Source organism: Scophthalmus maximus, chromosome 19 (genome assembly GCF_022379125.1).
Source record: "Scophthalmus maximus strain ysfricsl-2021 chromosome 19, ASM2237912v1, whole genome shotgun sequence".
NCBI classification, from domain to species: domain Eukaryota; kingdom Metazoa; phylum Chordata; class Actinopteri; order Pleuronectiformes; family Scophthalmidae; genus Scophthalmus; species Scophthalmus maximus.
Window position 1 is genome coordinate 19395553 of NC_061533.1, and position 20275 is coordinate 19415827.

General features: G+C 40.4%; 2 protein-coding genes across 21 annotated transcripts in view; both read right to left on the bottom strand.

Annotated features, from left to right (window-relative positions):
- rimbp2b (RIMS binding protein 2b) overlaps nucleotides 1-10162 on the bottom strand; it is an 89798-nt gene extending 79636 nt beyond the window's left edge. For 6 of the 19 annotated variants that reach the window (XM_047329142.1, XM_035639530.2, XM_035639528.2 and 3 more), the window contains exons 1-2: nucleotides 7951-10160; nucleotides 7737-7856 (exon numbers count right to left, since the gene is read on the bottom strand). In XM_047329142.1, the coding sequence (XP_047185098.1) occupies nucleotides 7737-7856; nucleotides 7951-8016 (186 nt within the window). In that variant the 5' untranslated portion in view covers nucleotides 8017-10160. Of the gene's footprint in view, nucleotides 1-7736; nucleotides 7857-7950 lie in introns of all 19 variants that reach the window. The other 13 variants (XM_035639531.2, XM_035639524.2, XM_035639527.2 and 10 more) reach the window with 4 other exon arrangements.
- A 1318-nt stretch (nucleotides 10163-11480) lies between these two features.
- stx2b (syntaxin 2b) lies at nucleotides 11481-19119 on the bottom strand. Of its 2 annotated transcripts, XM_035639549.2 has the most exons (11): nucleotides 18755-19117; nucleotides 18605-18679; nucleotides 18413-18512; nucleotides 17651-17725; nucleotides 17462-17535; nucleotides 17175-17283; nucleotides 14448-14521; nucleotides 14108-14245; nucleotides 13431-13541; nucleotides 13138-13258; nucleotides 11481-12962 (listed from the first exon to the last, which is right to left on the bottom strand). In XM_035639549.2, the coding sequence occupies exons 1-10, from the start codon at nucleotides 18782-18784 to the stop codon at nucleotides 13163-13165; spliced, it is 882 nt and encodes a 293-aa protein (XP_035495442.1). In that variant the 5' UTR covers nucleotides 18785-19117; the 3' UTR covers nucleotides 11481-12962; nucleotides 13138-13162. The 2 variants fall into 2 exon arrangements, with proteins under 2 accessions (XP_035495442.1, XP_035495444.1); XM_035639551.2 differs by lacking the exon at nucleotides 13138-13258 and having other exon boundaries at nucleotides 18755-19119.
- Nucleotides 19120-20275: the final 1156 nt, after the last annotated feature.

Below are 20275 nucleotides of genomic sequence, written 5' to 3' on the forward strand. Positions count from 1 at the left end.
CACTGTGGGTTCACACCATAGACTGTATATAAACATGGACGTAGCTTCCGTGACGTCACCCATTGGTTTCTGCAAGCCGGTTTTGAAGCCCAAAGTGGGCGGTTCCGCAGCGGCTCGGCCGTCGCCATGTTGGCAGGGATCGACTCCTCCCTTACCCGGCTAATCCAAATATGGACATAGAGGTGGGCCGAATGCAGACCGGTAGCTGAAACGTCATCACCTACGCCGAAGCTTCCCAGTTAGCTGAGGCTAAGGAGCTAAGCTAATAAGCTAGGCTAAGTGCGAGCCGGCTAGCCGCGGCCCCGAGGCTGCACCGGGTCTATTGACTGCGGTAACCTGCGCTCCGGTACCAGTCGTCCCAGCCAACGTTACATTTGGTAAGTAACACTGGAACAACGTTTGAATTAGATATTTGTTACTGAAATTATAAGTCTTAAAAATTACATTTTTTTATTTGTATTAGTGGTAGTTTGCACCACTATATTTTGATTCTAATAAATTAAATCAAATAAACGTTAACTAAACAGAAGTTACATGTGATGGTTAGTGTTCTTGGCATACAGTAAATGTTTTATTAACACTGACTTGTAGTCTTAGTTATTATTGTCATTTACTTAAGGGACAAACATACACCAAACAGGAAAACAGAAAAACTATAATTCCCCCCACCAGTTGTAAACAGTTCACAGATCAAGTTTTCACTCTGACAGAAGTCAATGGTAGTCTACCTTACCTGTACTGCTATAGACATTACTGTACCAGGTTATCACTTTGAATATGACTGTAAGAAAGGCACTTTTATATTTGTTACAATATGTTTATTACTTCCAGCACATTGGTTGTTGTTCAGTTCACCTGTGATGCTTCCACTTGCTGCACAAAACAAACCAGTACCAGTTGTTGCTGCTTGACTTTACAGTTATATAGTCTGTCTAAAAATCAAGTATTAGAGACTCATCAATATTCTGAGATGTAGCTCTTTACTTCCATTTTATCCTACAGATGTGACATAACAGTGTTGTCAACATAAAAATGTGAGCTACACTCTTTAGTGGACATCACATTTTTCATTATCTGAAGCATTTATCACACTCATTTATTAATTTTAATCCTACAGTCACAATGTGGACGTGGTGATGAGTTTGTCCGTCGAGGTGCCCAGAGACCTGCAGACCTTGGCGTGCTGTTTGGCTGGTGGACTGTGGTGGAAAAATCTTCTTCCACTCTATTTCCACTCCCAGAGGAAGCGCAGCAGCTGACGTCCTCAACATCCACTGTGGTGACGACAACCTGAGGGAGATCAGTAGCATCAGGCTGGTCAACATGAAGACGACCTGCAGCAGACTCACCTCCAGCACCTTGTGAAGGGCACCTGTAGCTGCTACAGTTGGCAGTGTCACTGCTATTGAATTTGGCCTTCAGGACACACTTTGTTAAGTCTAAACATGTCCCTGACTATCATGGGCAATGTTGAGTTTATGTGCATCCATGTTGATAGAAAAATCCCAACTATAGCTACAGCACTTATTACCTCTGCTCTTCTCCTCCCCTACAGTCCCACAGTGTATCCCCTTCTCCTCCCACCACATGGAGTCTGCACCTCTGGGCTCATTCTGTACTCAGCTGTTACCGCTTGCACAGGCCCAGTCTGTATATTAAATGTGTTCTATAATTTTAATATTGTCCAACTTTTTGTGTTTTGTACCTTCACTAAAAATAAATCTGAGAGTTAATCTATAACTTCTGGTTCTGGAAAATAAATTATGTTTATATCATAACTATTTTTGTCTTTAATACTGACTGAATATGTGAGATTTCACATTCAAATCTGACTATTAATTGACAAATAACTCATACACTACATAAAACTTATAAAACTTAAGCAATAACAGGTTTGTGTGATTTAAATATATTTTAAAAGCTGTGTAACAGTACATTTAATGATAAGAACTGAGTGATCTTCTGTGCTCATGGAGACAGAACATGGTCAGCACAGTGGAGTCCTTCAGGGAGGTCCTTACCTAATAACAAAGACCCAAATAAAAAATAGTAAGACACGTTTGTAAATAAAGAGGTTTGTGTGATTGTGTTCTGTAGATATTCAACTGTATTTGAATGTAGTTTTAGGTTTAACAGAGTTCTACCAACACAGTTAATGTACAGTACAGTATGTATATAATATTTAATTGTCATCAAAGCTTACGGGCACCTTTGTTCTCATGTTTCACTTGGGAAAAATATGACCATTAAGTTATTCACAAACCATATGTGGACCTGGGGTCAGTGCTGAAGGGATGAGCCCAGTTCAGTTCTGCCTCATGTTGAGCTTCCACTGGTCCAGTTTGTCTGGATCATCTGGAGGAACACTACACAGACAAACCTCGTCACAGGCGATCACAACAAGTCTGTTTCTGGATCCTAATTATCTATCGTGTCGGTTTTGGTAAAACATATGTATCAAACTTCTTGTGTTAAATTTTAAGTCACCGTACATGCGCAATAAAAAACCTCCATCACAACCAACAACAATCACATATGTGACATGAACACTACATTAAAAAAACCTTAATGTACCTTGACAGTTGCATTAATGTCACGTTTACATTGCATTGTTCGTATTTAACGTGGTGGACCATATTTACCATCCACACGCAGACGCCTGTTAACCGGCTCATGTCGGTGTCATGTGGTGTTGATCCCGCTTGCCTCATCAGCAGAGCCGGAGTCTCGCTCGAGGCTAACCCCAGGCTATCTGGCTGAGAAGCGCTTTAGCGCGCTAAGCTAACGAGCAGCTACCGAGCGCAGACACCGACACCTGCTAACGGCTGCAAAGACAGAACAACACCATCATTTAACTTACCGAAACAAAAGGAGTGCAAGCTTCCTGGACTTCTCTGTTGGGACGAGCAGGCGAATTATTCATCCGGTAGTAGCTGGAAATGTTCTCCTTAAGCCTCCGACACGGCGGTCCAGAAGTCCCGTTCACTGAGCGGGGATTAATTCAGGTGACACCGAGCGCTGCCAGCGGCTAGCTGCCACCGAGCGGCTAACAAACAGCGGCGTCACCTGTCCATCACGTTTCCACGCCCCTAATTATGCAGAATTTCAAACCTTAATATAATAAATTAAGGTTTGAAACCCCCCCTCCCCACAGTTGTCACGAAGGGGGGGTTCAGTCATTGGGACCAAAACCGTTTTTTGAACCAGGCTGTAAACATGTTTAATTCTGCTGTAAAGTTGGGCATTTTAACATGGGGCTCTATGGGGATTTACTCGCTTCTGCAGCCAGCCTCAAGCGGGCATCTAGTGAACTGCAGTTTATAGCACTTCCGCATAGGCTTCATTTCTCAGCCTCAGAGTTGGCCCCTTGGTTCACATGCGACTGATGTCAAATGTTCCCGCCTATGTCCTCTATCTTCTGTGTAAACACTGAAGGGGAGGTGCTGAGCGCTGACAATGAGCAGGAAGCACACTTGATGTTTACACTATACCATCAGCTGCTACGGACAACAGAGCTCCTCTAGGGAAAGTAGTAGAATCTGTGTTTGTAAATTATCATCACCAAATTGAGTTGAATGACCATCCAAAGTCCTATTTCATGAACTGTGAAATTAAAATTGAAGAAAGGAAAAAAAAAGCTATATATAAATACATATTCAAGAAGAAGAAAATAAATGTAGAACATATAAAAAGGAATAAATAAATAAATAAGAGAATAAAATGTGTAAATATAAGCGATGTAACAGTATGAAAATTCAACATTATGGTTATCGTGACCAAAATTGTTTTTATTTAAAAAAATATTAGTTTAATACTAATTGTTATTAGTATTATCACGGTATTTTTTTTAAATGTGATGAAAAAGTAAAAAAAAAAAAGAACTGATACATAAACCTTTCTTGAAAAAGATCCATTTTGTGTTCTGTGTTTGTTTCTGCTTTACAACATAACCTCCATGAAACAATCAGATTTAAGGTCTCATATTTTACACCTTTCTGGTTTTATTTGAAATCTTGATATCCTTAAGAAGATATATTTGTGGTTTTAAGTACCAATAACCATCTTAATATAGTTTTATAGCTCATCTCCTCTCAGTTCTTCTAAGAAAAGGGCGATTTTGGCCTGTCTAATTAATACTCATGAGCCTCTCTTCTGATTGGCCCGACTGTTTTCTTGAGGAACACACGGCTAGGCCACAGCCAGGCCAACCACATATTGTTGACGACAGGAGAAAACCAACCACATCCGCAAACACGTGTTGCATGAGTGGCCTAACTCCTGTCATGAATGGGGCAGTGTGTGGAGTATGTGCGTAGTGATGTGCGACTGTGGATAGTACAAGGGAGAGAAGAACACAGTAACACTAATCAAAAAGGTCTGTAAACTAGCTCAGAATTATTTTACCTTTGCAAAATTCATCGGTAACTGGTGTCGGCCAAAGCTGCAGAGACCGTGTCTGTTCTGGACGCTGAAGGAGCTGGTGGACCGGAGCAGCGCCCAGCTGTAACTGCGGCGGCGTGTCTCCCTCTCCCTCTTCCTGGGCATTAGCCACTAGTTTCTTATATTAACATCCTTAGGAAGCCTGTGCAATGATTAGATAATAATAAATAATAATGAAGCCTGTGCAATGGTGTTGATAGCTCAGCAACGGAATGACGGGTGGGCCGTGCTGGGGGAATGGCTGAAGGCAGTGACTATGTAGCTGTGACATCACATACTTACTAAAGTCCTGACGCCTAAAGCTTCTAAAGGCAGGCTGTGTGTATTTGTATGTGGATTGACCGTTTTGACACTTTTACGGTTCTTACAAAGCCCCTAGACCTTATGATTATAATAAAAGCCAGGAAATCTCAATTTTGACAATATGGGACCTTTAAAATAAATAAGATAAAACAAAACGTTTGTATCGCTCTGATTCAATTATCTGTCCTCACTAACACCGCTCCCCCTCTGTATTTACTCTGTAGCGCGCTTGACCACCGGCTCGCTCTCGCTCAGGCCTTCCCAACCAAGCTAAGTATGTAATTCCAACACACATGAATCCCAGTTTGGTGAAAAACAGGAAGTAGATGCGACACGATGCATGTGCCGTGTGAATGTGGTGGCGGTTTGAATCAGGGACTCCATGTGTCTGTATGCAGGAGATTAATCCTTTATTTCTAGGTTTACTTTTTCCCCCCTCAAACTGCACATTAAAGCTACACAGGTCAAAAATAAATGCTTTTTAAGTTACTGTCAAAAGGAAAGGACAAAAGACTGATGGAACTTTTTCTTTTTTTTAAATCATCAACTCTAAGCTGCAGATTATGTCTGGCCTATGTGGGATCAAGGGATTTTCTCACTCTTCACCAGGGAGGACAGAACTATGTAAGAGGCATAAACTAACTGGTGCTGCTGATGGTCTCGTGTTAGTTTATTTATTTTTTAATAGTGATTCAGAGGACGCCTGCTTTCCATGGTATGTTCCAGGGAACCAAACCTGCTCGGACAGCTGTCAACGGATGTCTGGAGGCAGAACAGGAGCTCAAGGCTGCCTTGACTCAGCTGACTAAGACAAGTTTGGAGGTGTGAACAGCTGTTTTGACAGTCCCTTTGTGAAGGCTTCTGCAGATTAACAAAATACTGCGTGAGGTGCAAAAATAATAAGAGCTATGGCATCTCACACATAAACTGAGAGGCAAAAAAGGGATAAAGCAACACAAATATTTTGGGGATAAATGTTGATGCACAAGATATCACGAAACAGAACAATCATAAATAATTTGCAATTCGTGACCAAAAAGATAGAGGCCTGAATTCAGAAAAGCCATAACCTCAGATAATATCTAGTCTTAATGATATACTGATATGCATTTTATATCAGTATAAGACGTCCTGCTGAGTTCATCACATCCATTTTCCTCCTCATACCAAAGCGAGACATAAATGCAAATCTTTGTTACTACAGAGGAACTGACTTAATGAAGGTCCTGTCCTGCCTCCTGCTGTTTGCATACAGTGTGAACTCCTCTGATGCTGTCCACACCTGCCTCCACTAAGTCCTGTGTGAAGATTTCGGCTTCAAAACAAGCATTCAAGAGCAACGCGAGTCTGCTGAAATCAGGGCTGTGCGATATGATGGTTTAGATCATGTCAGACTTTTCTTTAGAAATGTTCCGCCTGGAAAATGTTATGTGCTAGCCTGGGAGCCAGACAAATTCTGGTAGCTCATTTTGCTATTTGCTCTGCCAGACTCTGTCTGGATCCCCTCCATTGGTCAATCACAACCCGTTATCTGATTGTGGGCAGGGTTTATATCACGACGCGGAGAGAAGCAACTTTTGTAAACAACCATGGCTGCCGCTGATGAACGATCATTTGACTAAAAGTACACAATATTTTCAAATCTCTCCCACAAAAACGACAACACTCGTTCACAGACTTTGTGGAATCATCTAGTCTGTTGCTTTTTCGTGTCGCTCAACAGACATCACATGATTCATTGCTCTCTGGAAATTTAAAAAGTTTGAGAGGTCCCACAATAATACGCATTTGAGTATTAGTCTGGCTACGCCACACCAGTTATGTGCATGTGTGATGTAGTAAACATCGTGCAATTTAATCAGCACAATACTATTCCAATGTCAGCTACAGACGTCATAACAGAACTCCAGTCAAACTGGACAATTCCACATTCCATCCTCTAGCTATGACAACAGTTAACATAATAATAAATCACAATAGAAAAACAAATACCTGCTCAAACACAGCGCAAGGACGGAAGCAACAGTGCACATACATACTACTACACTCTGGAAGATGATTTCAGGTCATCACACAACAGTTCCCTGCACTACTGTGTTCTCAGCCAACCCTTCTCATTTTCCACCACCCATTCTAACATCCCAAAGCAGGTTTTCACATAGTCACAAACTCACAACACAAAGATACACACCACCCTGTAATGACAGACTGACTGTTAATCTGCACATGGACACTAACGTAAGATACCCACCCAGGCTATTTACCAACACATCTTCATTTCACACATCTGGAAAAACAGCAGCATTTAATTGTGTATCACTTACTTTCTGCTGCATGTGCTGGAATTGTTTTTTTAATCAGCCATATTCTCCTAAATTGGCTGTGCACCCGATTGTAGCATCAAAGCTACTACAACCATTATTGTAAGGAAAAATGTTAGTGCTTCTCCACTTGACTTTTTCAGCATTTTGTCCATCCTTGTGGCGTATTATGTTTAGTTCCCATGAATCCCTTACACCGTCTCTTTGTTTGTTTAAAAGGCCATCAGTTCCCTACAAATATAAAAATACATTACAGTATCTACATTATGGACCAATACAAAACATATAGCAAAGCTGCCAAATGCAAAAAAAATAAGTTGGAACTGCTTATTTTATGCTTTTTAGAGTAAAATGCATATTATATAATGGCTTGTTATGTAATTTGTTTATAAATGAGCAAATACCATTTAGAGAGGATAAAGCCGAACAGCATCCTTTTGTTTAGTAGCTAAATCATCTGCATAAGATAAATGCCACATACGGTTGCATCCATTTAATGCTGAGCCTTGGTGACAGTAAGTAGCCTTCGCTGAGGAGGGAAGGGTGAGGTCAGATTATGGCTGTAGGCATCAACAAGTGCTGACAGTGCCAGTGTCCACACCAGGCCGAATCAAAGCGTATTCATCGAAAGCTTTATAACCAACACACAGGAAAGAAACACACCACTCTCACCTTCTCCGTGCCGCTGTTCTTCTTTGATATGGTTAACCTTTGCCTCTGGCTCCACGCTACTTCCCTCTGAGACTGTTTCAGGAGTTTGTCCACCTCGTAGGTCTGACAGCCCATTGCCCCCTAGAAGAAAATAATGCATAAAGTTAAGCCATGCATCACGTCACATTACATCTCAGTGATTTCGTTTTCCTGTTTGTTACAAGCAATGGCTTACCATGACAGAACAGTTTGCATGCTTCCCCAAACGCGTGTCATGGTCAGCAGCTCTCGATGATGTCATAGCTCCAGCATGATCAGATTATAAATATCTCTATTCAGCGTAGTTACATAATAATGGATGTTGGATTATTTTCAGTTCACATAAAACCGAAAAGGTGGTACAGCTGCTACAGGAAATACATAAAGCTATAACAAATCACCAGAACAAGAACAACAAGGAAAAAATGTTTGCTATACATGCAAGAAATTGACTGTAAGGATTAAAAAAAAACAGCATCATTGCAGCTTTTTTTAATACATCGCTTAATGGTGTTTTATGGTAAAAACAACATTAAGATTGATCTTGATCTTACAATTCAAGCTTTCATTGACCTTAAACTTATGATTTGCAGAGGCTGCATGCTTTAATTTGACTACAGACTATTAACATCTTTATAAAAATCCTGTATATTTGTTTAATATTTTACTACCACCCACCTGGGATGCAGGATAAGCCTGGCGCCAGCAGAAATGAAGCTCCAATAATAACATACCCTGGTGCGGTCATCAGTTACAGTTCCCACTGGGTCGTCCATTCCAGCGTGCTCCAAAATGACTGCAAACGAGACTATATACTATTGGATTTTCCTTCCTCGTCATTTCCAATTCTAGGTAGAGCAAACACTACTGGAGTCCGCAATTCACTCTTATTATTTTAAGAGCAGAGACATATCTGATTCAGTACACACAGCGACAAAAAAAAATCCTCCCACAGCCTTCAAATGCAATGGGATAAATTTCTACACAGCCCAAGTAATGTGATGCCTCTTGCATCGCTTTGAGAGACTTCAACAAGAGGCCCACAGTTTTCTTCTCATTGGTCAGAGAAGTATTTGGTGTTTGCTTAGTCCTCCCCAACAATCCTCCGTGTTTCGTTATGTAAGAGTTACAGGCAGTCTTTAGTGTTTGAAGGCCTAGAAGGTTATATTTGTGCATACACAAGAACAACTGCACACACGGGCTCTAATTTTGGATTTTGAAAAGGGTTTGTAGAGTGAGTGATTTCACTTGCCAGATATCCAGCAGTGCGGGTTTGGTGTTAAGGGCTCTATGACTGCTATGCCAATCCATGGTAGATTAATACATAAAATTCTCGGTTAGGCCATGGCTGTTAATATCCAGTGTGGGCCCTTATGCAAGGCCCTTAATGCTACCTGCCTACCTCTGATATGGGTTAAAAAAACCCTCAATGATTATAAGTCACTCTGGACAAAAGCGTCAGCAAAATGAATGTAATGTAATAATGTAATATAAATTGTTAGTGTTGTGATCAGAGGTGGATAGAATAGCCACAAACGGCACTAAAGTAAAAAGTGCTTTTACTTTCTTAAAAGTTCTCATCAAAATAACAACTTGAGTTAGAGTGAAAGTTAATTAGTTAATCATACAATTCAATAAGTTACGGTTTCATATTAAATGTCAAGAGCGCACTTTTGTGAAAGTTATTAAATTAATTTATCAATTGATGAATTCAATTTGATTGATCTGAATATATATATATATATATTTTGCCTGGCCTACCAGTAAACCTCACAATCACAAAAAAGACTCCAGGAAGTCACTGCACACAAAATATACAAGAAAAGGTCTGGCAAACAATCCGTGTCACATGTTTTGTTACCGTTGGACAGAGCAAGGCTGGCTGTTTTCTGTTCCCAGTCTTTATGTGAAGCTAAGCTTTGAGGCTGTGGGGGAGGCTGTAGCTTCATACTTACAACATGGATCTCATCAAGCTCTCTGCAAGGATGCGAAGAAGGCTATTTTTCAAAAGGGAAACACTGTTCCTTTAAAGTCATTTGGCCAAGAAATGTCTGAAGGTCATACGGAATATGAAAATTGGCAGCATGTCCACCAGTGTATACATCTGAGGTCATTATATCAATGCTAAGACAAAGGGCTGTGTGGACAGAATGCTTCATTCTACCTGTATACAACTGCTCCAGAGCAGTCTATGGTGAGGCCTGATGTTACTGGTGAAACGTGGGTCACACACACATTATACTTACTTCACTCTGGTCACAAGATCATCTGTGTAATGCTGATGGATAGTGAATAACTGTCTTTCTATGAAGCTGTTCCATGTGTCATCGCTACATGATCAGCTGTAAGGCTATAAACCATGAAATCAATCACTCAAAGACTCCAACTATTATGATGATGATGATATATATATACACACATATATACATATATATATATATATATAGTAAGTAAAAGATAGATGACCTGCACACATACCTGTCTCCTGTATATATATATATATATATATATATATATATGTACTGTATATCTGTGACAATAGGATTGGAGTCGTGGCCAAATCAATTTCTAGTCTATTTTATCATAACTCATTTAGCCATTTTGCTAAATGAGTTATGATAAAATTCCTTCGACATACATGTATGTTCATTTCTGACTGAAGTAGGCCAACTGTGGTAGGAACTAAACTCCCTTAAAATAAGAGTTGCCTGTTTTTTCTGCCTCTCTTCACTGGGCTGCATGAATGACCACGGTACTGGTTTCATGAATGCATTCGCATAGACGAACACAATTATCTCCAATATTTACATTAGGGCAGAGAGGAGTGCAGTGGTGGTTTTAAAGCAGGGGGTATACTATGCGTGTAGTGTTAAACTTTGCATTGACATAGCAGACGCTCGCGGCGGTCGTGTCGGTTCAAGTCAACACGGTTTCTCTGGTGTACTGACCTCTTAGTGGGGACCTCGCTGCGACCTGTGCTGTGGTTTCCCGCTGTAGCTCCATCCATTACCCTGTTACGAATGCAGAACTGTGCCTCAAAGTACATGTTTGACACGGAAAGTATGAATATCTCCTTTTTTAAATTATTTTTGTCTTAATAAGATGCTCTCAAATTGTCTCAATTTTCTTCATTGTCAATTGAAATAGCCTGCAGACAACTGTGTGTAATTCCATATCATTCAAAACAAAAGTTAAAATATTTGAATAACCATATGTTTTTGAATATTATTAACGCTTTTGTTTTCATTTATCTTCAGCAGGTTGCCATAGAAATTACTCATCCACATGAACTGCTATGTCCAAGTGTAATCACGGTCCATAAAATGACTTGACTTGACGTCTAGGATGCCTTGGTCAGTGACCTGAGAATATCCTCATGTACAGATTTTAAGGACATTCACTGGCATTTCACTCTAAGTGCACCTCTGAAGTTTTCTTTGATCTGATTCATGGAGAAGAAAGAACCTTCCCCCGGGGGACCTGCTTCCACTTTCTTCACTAATCTTGTTTGGTTGATTACACGGAAGTCAAACGCTTTCTGCGAGGTGCTAATTAGTCCTGGAGTAAACAGCACCCTCGGTTTCTTTCTGCTTTCCTCTAAACAAACCAAATATGTAAACATGTGTGGAGTGTTAAAGGGACGGAAAGAATAACCTTAATTTAGAGGTGTTTGCTTTTTAAAATATCTGCAGTGATCCTGCAATATTCAACTTTATCACCCTGAAATTGTTAAGGAAACAAATCAGCAGACATCTTTATTTTTTAATTACCCAACTAAATTGTTCTGCTACAATAAAAAATACAAGATGTAACTTCAAAACATATTAAAGAATAAAATGTATCAAAATAAAAACTCTCATGCTCTTGAAATAACATCATCGAGGAGTCCTAATTTACAGCTATATTTTGATGATCATGACCAATACAATTCAATAAGTTAAGGTTTCATATTAAATGTCAAGGGGGTACTTTTGTAAGAGTTATTAAATCAATTAATCAATTCACTAATTCAATTTGATTGATCTGAATAAATATATATATTGTAGTAATATATAATATTTTTATTAATGTTTCTATTCCTAGCAAGACTTCTTCCCAGATGTAGTAGCTTTACATTGATCACACAAGAAATACAGTATATATACTACAGAAAAAGAGAACTTAAGATTATACAATAGTTAATACAAGCAATAGTTACAATTTGTGAGTAAAAACATTTGTTTTCTTGGTGACAATAAGGCAAGAAGACTGATGCCACTCTCATGTGTATAAGCTAAATACAGCTTAGCTTAACTGAAACAGCCAGCCTGATTCTGCCCAAAGGTAACAAAAGTAGCCTAGCAGCCCCTCTACATCTCAATATATACATGTGTGTGTGTGTGTGTGTGTGTGTGTGTGTGTGTGTTTGTGTGTGTGTGTGTGTGTGTGTGTGTGTGACTGAGTGTGATTGTTTTTTTATGAACACAAACAGTGATGTAAAAATGACCCATTGTCGTAGTGACTTCCTGGAGGCACTACTTGTTGCCTGGCCTACCAGTAAACCTCACAATAACAAACAAAAAAACACTCCGGGAAGTCACTGCACACAAAATATACAAGAAAAGGTCTGGCAAACAATGCGTGTCACATGTTTTGTTACCGTTGGACAGAGCAAGGCTGGCTGTTTTCTGTTTCCAGTCTTTATGTGAAGCTAAGCTATGAGGCTGTGGGGGAGGCTGTAGCTTCATACTTACAACATGGACCTCATCAAGCTCTCTGCAAGGATGCGAAGAAGGCTATTTCTCAAAAAGGAAACACTTCCTTTAAAGTCATTTGGCCAAGAAATGTCTGAAGATCATACAGAAATATGGAAATTGGCAGCATGTCCACCAGTGTATACATCTGAGGTCATTATATCAATGCTAAGGCAAGGGGATATGTGCAGACAGGATGCTTCATTCTACCTGTATACAACTGCTCCAGAGCAGTCTATGGTGAGGCCTGATGTTACTGGTGAAATACACACATTATACTTACTTCACTCTGGTCACAAGATCATCTGTATAATGCTGATGGATAGTGAATAACTGTCTTTCTATGAAGCTGTTCGATGTGCCATCGCTACATGATCAGCTGTAAGGCTGTAAACAATCACTCAAAGACTCCAACTATTATGATGAGTAAAAGGAGGAAACATGCCACCCCACATGTGGCAAGGCAGAGATGTTTCTGTCAAAAGGAGAAGGTAAGGCAAGTCAAAAGGGTTTTCTGGTGAAGGACTGCATAAATCCTTTAAATCATTCAGTGGCTAATATCAATTCATTAATTCATTCACAAATGGATAGATGGATGGATGAATGCTGGGTTCATGGAATGAAGTCGTGGATGTGGTAGTGATGTTTACCTCACGCAGTAATCACAGTAGACTCTCATACAGGAGGTTTGGTTAGTCCAACAGACAGGCCAACAATTAGTGCGATGACAGCAAGTAGGATCAACAGAGCAAAGGCAAGGATAATGTATTTCTGCCAATTGAAGAGGAGGAAGTTATTTTCACCCTACAAACTAAGGCACCATTGAAAAGAGCTACCGACACCTTTTAGTGGGCGCACATGACTAGAACTTGTATATCTGATATTTACAAATGTTTTCATTCATGACAATTTAGCAAAACGTAATAAGAAAAGGAGCACATACCCTCCGAGACTTTTTCTGGTATCTCACTGCTTTTTTGGTCTCTTCCTTTGCACGTAAAATGTATTCCGCTGCGTTGGACACGTTGTTCTCAATGTTGTTAACCATATCCCCCTGTAAATATGAGGATCAGAATGCTTATCTTACAAATGTATTGAGCTTTTGCTGGTGAACTTGCGAGTAGAGCCAGACCGATATATCAGTTGGCCGATAATATCGGCCGATATTAGCCTTTCACAGACATATCGGCATCGGGCGATATGTTTAAAGCCCGACCAATATTAATGGCCAACTCATATGAAGCTTTAAATGTGCATTTATGTATCATAAGTAAAATAAATGTTTTTTCTTAATTCAAGTTCTATTTATTTGGTTGTATTTGTAATTTTTATTCGTTTTTTATGATAAAGTTTATGGTTAAACTAAAGTATCAGGACTTAATTAGATTTCTTTGTCATAAAGAAAATGACATTTTAGAATATATATAAATATATATCGGCCGATGTATCGGTATCAGGAATCTTGTACTCCCTAATATCCATATCGGTCAGGCTCTACTTGTGTGACGTGAGTAAGTTGCACAAAGTAGATCTTTATTAGATGTAGACATATAAGACAAAATTTCTAATTGACAAAGAGCAGCTTTTACTTTAAACTTTCTAATGAGACTGATATGTTACCTGAGTCTCTACCAGCATTGCCATGTCCATGAACATGGTGTGGAGCTCCCTGATGCTCGACTCCAGACGCATGATGTCCTGGTGCCGCGACTCTATCTCATTCAGAGCCTGACGTGTGATCTGGGAATCAGAAATTATCTGAGGGAGAAATTTATTAAAATTATTAAAGTAATTAAGTATTAAAAGCACAAGCAAATCTTTCCTAGGTGTGTGGAGATAAGGCCTGGCAGCACACTACACCACCCTAGATCATTTACTACTAAAACTCCAGTAGATGGCAGTGACAGTAACATTAATCCTCCAATGACAGGACTCTGCACAGGAGAGCATGAGAACTTACATCAGATGTGAAGATTGATGGATTTCCACTTTCTAACATGACCTCCAGCTCCTCATTGGTGGTCACTCTTCCAGCTAAAACAATAAAAGGAAAAAAGTTATTTGTTACATTACCTTTTAATTTCCCAAGCAAAAGTGACTTTAAATTATAAATATAAATAAATATAATTTAAAGAAAAAAGCCAAATTGTGTTTCATCAATGGGTCATTTCATTTTAACAGCACACATTTTGTCATAGTAGGAAACGCCTAGAACTAGAACTGAAGCGGCTAAAGAAAATTCATCCATCATTCATTTTATCAGTATGGTTTGACAAAATGTCTTTTGAAAAAAACAAACTCTGCTGTTTCCAAAATTACTCCCTGTTTACAATAGTGCTCTATATTTACCTTGTCGACCACATTGTAGATGCAAATAACATCTATGATAATGGGGTGTGAGTACTAAAAAAGTCCATTTGTAAACAACATCACTACAACATCACTACAACATCACTACCAATACTACACTTTACCGTGTAGTATTGGGTCTTGTCACACAACTGTAGATGAAACATTAAATGTGTGACATTAAAGAGTGAGAAAAAAAATCTCAGATGCAAAGACTGGTGCCGACCGTAAATCAGGTCATACTTGTGCAGTGCAACAGAGAATCATTGACAAGGACTGAGAAAAGAATTTGTATAGAAAAGGATGCAGCCATTGAGAACTGACAGAACAGTGGACAGAGCTCTGCCTATGACTAAAAGATTATCTGATGCACTCTACTGTAATTAGTGACTTGTGATCTTTGTTCATTCATTCATGTAGCATGCTTTAAAAACAATAAAAACATAACTCTGGCATTAAATAGACAAATCTACACAGTAGGCCAACAATTTCTTTGTTTGTTTGTTTATTCCCAGGGTAATTAATTTGTCTGGCAGTGTTGTGAAGCTGTTGTGAAAAAAGCGTGGCATGTGAGGAGAAGAAGCCTCATTGTAGCTCTACCGATGGAGCTGACAGACCCAAAAAAATGCTGTTATCCACACAGGGGACACCCTTGTGGTGAGAATTGTATTGTTTAATGGAACAACACATTGTGATTTAATTCCAAATGTAAAAAAAAATAATAATAATTAAGTAAGGCACAATGAGGGTAAGGATGAAATTAAGTGCCACTGCAAGACTTTTGTTAACATGTTTTTAAAAAACTAAATTATTTTGGGTTTGGAAATACATGCTGAGGAAAACAAAAGTAAATCTCAGTGCAACTGCGGCATTTCTCAGAGGCCTGTTAATTTAGATAATGTGATGTTTAAATATAATCAGCTCCTGCTGTGGTGTTCTGTTTATTCATGGGTAAGGGGTGGCACTTGTGACAAAGATTATTAGTGTCTGAGTAACAAAGGGACCCAGCAGCCCTCACAGAGATAGCAGCTGAAACTCTATAAACAGAAAGCTTTCTTTTCCTGAAGCCATGCCCCCTGTTGTACAACACCCTCCCTGGAGAGACAGAGCTGAATGCAGGTGCTCGCTTTATGTCACACACCTTTCGCTACAGCTATTCCTCAGAGACCCGCAGCCAAACACAGTAAAACACACCACCATTACAGCCCATCGGCTGACTTCATGCAAAACAGGTATCACTTCTGAACGGTGTGAATTAATGGTCTGCAAGTCTGTGACAGCACACGCCGAGGCTCATGTGGCCATGTCAAAGACTGGTGAAACTACTGTTACACAAGCCGCTGAGCCCTTTGCCTGTCTCCCAGGCAACGCAAACACAGCGAAGGTATCGGGCTCTTCCGCCTGCGGTGTGGAGAACTAGAGCATCTCATTAATGCTGGCCGCAGGGACTGTGGGAGACGGTCCTATTTTTTTGCCTTTCACTACAGTCCCTTGTTACTCATGCATACATAAAACAACACAGCGTATACACATTGTCTTTTCATTTGTTTGTCACCATAAAGAGGCGACCAAACATACTCCTCAGGAAAGTGGTGGAATATATCAAGTTGTCTGGCTGCAACGACAAACGCACTGACCTCAAGTTAAAACTTAATAATAATCAAGATTGAATGTTAATGTGCCTATATACTAATTAATGGAGTATGTTGGTGGTAAATCTGTAGTGGATGCTGTAGATTAAGCTGCTGCAGACACTAGCGCTGCTATTTTACACATCATGTTAATGCTGTGATCCACATTTTCAGTACATTTTATTAATAGTGGTTTGTCCGGACCCAGTTTGTATCTTTATGTAACTGGCTGGTGCTATATTATACATCTATTCTCCGATCGGACTACTCCAATTACTCCATCAAAACTCACAAAATATTAAAATATTTTCTAGTATTCCATGTAACTTTGGTATGTGTAAAAGAGATAAACCTTGACTAAAAAAGTAAATAAGTCCTGTCCTGCTGCTGTTGTCTGTTTATTAACAGTTAGGTTCATGTCAGAGAGAAGCAGAGAGGAAACCGCTGTGGTCTGTTTCCTGGATCCTGTCCCAACAGCACCTCTGACTTTTATTTGTCACTCTTTTATCTCAACATTTACAAGTCTGGCACTCACATATCTAGTACGTGCAACCACATTCAAGCCGTAGCAACGGGTAAGGAGTATTTTGTGTATGACTGATTGACATCATTTATTTTGCTCTGAAAGCTTCAAAGACTTTTGCTTAAATATGGCCCATAATTTGGGCCGTATGAGTGGACATGGGGCTCCCTTAATTGTCACTTACTTATCTCCAGCTGTCTCCGGATCCTCCCTTTGCTTCTTTCCCGAAAGAACACTTGTGTCTCATTGTACTGGGTCATGACCTCCACAAACTTCCTGGATAGCACGGTGTGCTGAGGAAAAGTGAAAACACAAGGACGAAAAGTTGAATGTATCCTCACGAGAATATAATCCCCATTTCTCTCTAAATATCCATGTAATAATAAACGGGCGAGGATTACGATATACAGTATGGGCAGGATCTGTTACCAATATATGATGAGTTAGTTAGTCATCATTGAATTTCCTGACCTGTGTTTTCTGGATCCTGAAGTCGACAGAGGATCTGTTGACCGCATCGTCTTTGGGCATACTTTGCTCCATGGCTTTAGACGGAGAGAGTCAAGGTACAGTGTCACACTGTTGCAGACAACATCAGCTTTTGCACGGTGTAGATAACAAGTGTAAAAGGGAAAGAAATCACGTCATGGATCCACTCACATTTTAGTTTCGTTCGCACGACGTTGGCATTCCCTTTGATATGGTTGGTCAGTGCATCCAGTTGATCCTTTGGGCCTTGACACACACACACACACACACACACAGGAAAAACTGTGTTTGTCAATGAGAAAAAAACATAATGTCATCCACCTAATCACTGTGACCCTCCCCACTATAAATATTGGATTTTCTGTGATTTACTCCGGTAACTTGGCAACAATCCTGTGGCAATATTGTAGAGATCACAAAGCACAAAGCACAAGCCTATTGTTTCTTTGCCTGGCGACCATAGTCGATCTTAAAACACTGTAGCATGTAACAGTAAAAACAATCACTGATGGTGCCATGGCACTGTAAACTTTGTCTTTGTCCTTTCGAGTCCTCAGCTCACACGCTGAACATGGTCCTGTTATATAGCTTCAAATCATTTTCATAAACAATTTCTTTTCAGTAATAAATTAAATTGACATTTCTTTTTCTGGTAGCATGTGTAAATCTCTGACTGTTAAAAGTTTCCTAACAGAACACATCAAAGCCAACGACCACAATGAGATTTTTGGGCTAAACGTTGTGGTTTCCTTCACAGGTTTCCTGCCAGTTATTAATTCACTTACAATGAGGGAGCAAACGCAACAAAGGAAGTGAGACACTTGTTGCATTTTCCCTCTTCAAAAGTCAAACTCAACAGTAAGCACAATTAATACAGATGTGTCAGCATTGAAATCAAAATCCTGTTTTTTTGGTTTTCTTACAAAGACTTACTGTCATCAGGGTTGGGTGCTGTAAGGATCATGCTGTGCATCTTCCTCACCTCTTCCACTTGGTAGGAGATCTTATCAATGAGTCCTCTAACTTCTTCCACCTAAAATCAAGGATAAGTGAAACACCAAATGCCAAACTCATCCCATTGTGGAAATCAGTGCACAAGATCCCGGGAGCGACAGTGATACCCACCCTCCTGAAGAAGCTCTCCATGAAGCCATCTCTGTCCACTGTGACCGCAACATCCTCATCAGCTTGTGTCCTACTCTGTGGATGGAAAATGTTGTTTGGGTGGAATTCTTAGGAATATTTACCTGCAGTGAAAACAAGGCAGACACTTACAGCTGTCAGTTCGGCCAGTCGATCCTTCATCACGACGATCGGCTCGTCCGCGGGCCAGGTGGTTCTAGTGAAACACCCGCTGGTTCATCCTGAGAGTCTCCATGTGTAACACAACAACTCTGCGCCACCTTAGTGCGGGCCGAGGTCACAGTGCGCCTGCTGCAACAGCGGCTTAGCGACAGAAATAGGAAGAGAGCGCGCGCCACGTCCAAAAGTTTGCATTTGTACCAAAACTGGGTCAAAGATTCAGCTCTACAAAATAATATCGCTACTCAAAGAAATGTCCGATGTTACTGTTCCTAGTCTGGAGTCTGTGTCGATGTGTGTCACCGCACGAGGGGAAAAGGATCCGTTACAGGTCAACAATACCTTTTTCACTGGGTAACGCCCCTCTCTCTCTCTCTCTCTCTCTCTCTCTGTGTGTGTCTCTGTCTCTCTCTCTCTCTCTCTCTCTCTCTCTCTCTCTCTCTGTGTCTCTCTCTCTCTCTCTCTCTCTCTCTCTCTCTGTGTGTGTCTCTGTCTCTCTCTCTCTCTCTCTCTCTCTCTCTCTCTGTGTCTCTCTCTCTCTCTCTCTCTCTCTCTCTGTGTCTCTCTCTCTCTCTCTCTCTCTCTCTCTGTGTCTCTGTCTCTCTCTCTCTCTCTCTCTGTGTGTCTCTGTCTCTCTCTCTCTCTCTCTCTCTCTCTGTGTCTCTGTCTCTCTCTCTCTCTGTGTCTCTGTCTCTCTCTCTCTCTCTCTCTCTCTCTCTCTGTGTCTCTGTCTCTCTCTCTCTCTCTCTCTCTCTGTGTCTCTGTCTCTCTCTCTCTCTCTCTCTCTCTGTGTCTCTGTCTCTCTCTCTCTCTCTCTCTCTCTGTGTGTCTCTGTCTCTCTGTCTCTCTCTCTCTCTCTCTCTCTCTCGGTGTCTCTGTCTCTCTCTCTCTCTCTCTCTCTCTCTCTCTCTCTCTCTCTCTCTCTCTCTCTCTCTGTGTCTCTGTCTCTCTCTCTCTCTCTCTGTGTGTCTCTGTCTCTCTCTCTCTCTCTCTCTCTGTGTGTCTCTGTCTCTCTCTCTCTCTCTCTCTCTCTCTCTCTCTCTGTGTGTCTCTGTCTCTCTGTCTCTCTCTCTCTCTCTCTGTGTCTCTGTCTCTCTCTCTCTCTCTCTCTCTCTCTCTGTGTGTGTGTGTGTGTCTCTGTCTCTCTGTCTCTCTCTCTCTCTCTCTCTGTGTCTCTGTCTCTGTCTCTCTCTCTCTCTCTCTCTCTCTGTGTGTCTCTCTCTCTCTCTCTGTGTGTCTATGTCTCTGTCTCTCTCTCTCTCTCTGTCTCTCTCTCCCTCAGGGGGAGAGAAACTAATCCACCATCAATTCAATTTAATCCGGCCATTGTTCTAAAGAATCTAAACTAATGTAACAATATTATATGTCTAGTCAGTATTTTTTCTTGCCCTAAACCAAATTGCCTTCGGGATGAATAAAGTCGTATTGAATTGTATTGCTTTTTTTTTGCTTTTTTTTTTTTTTTTTTACATCAGACGATGATTTTTCGTGTGA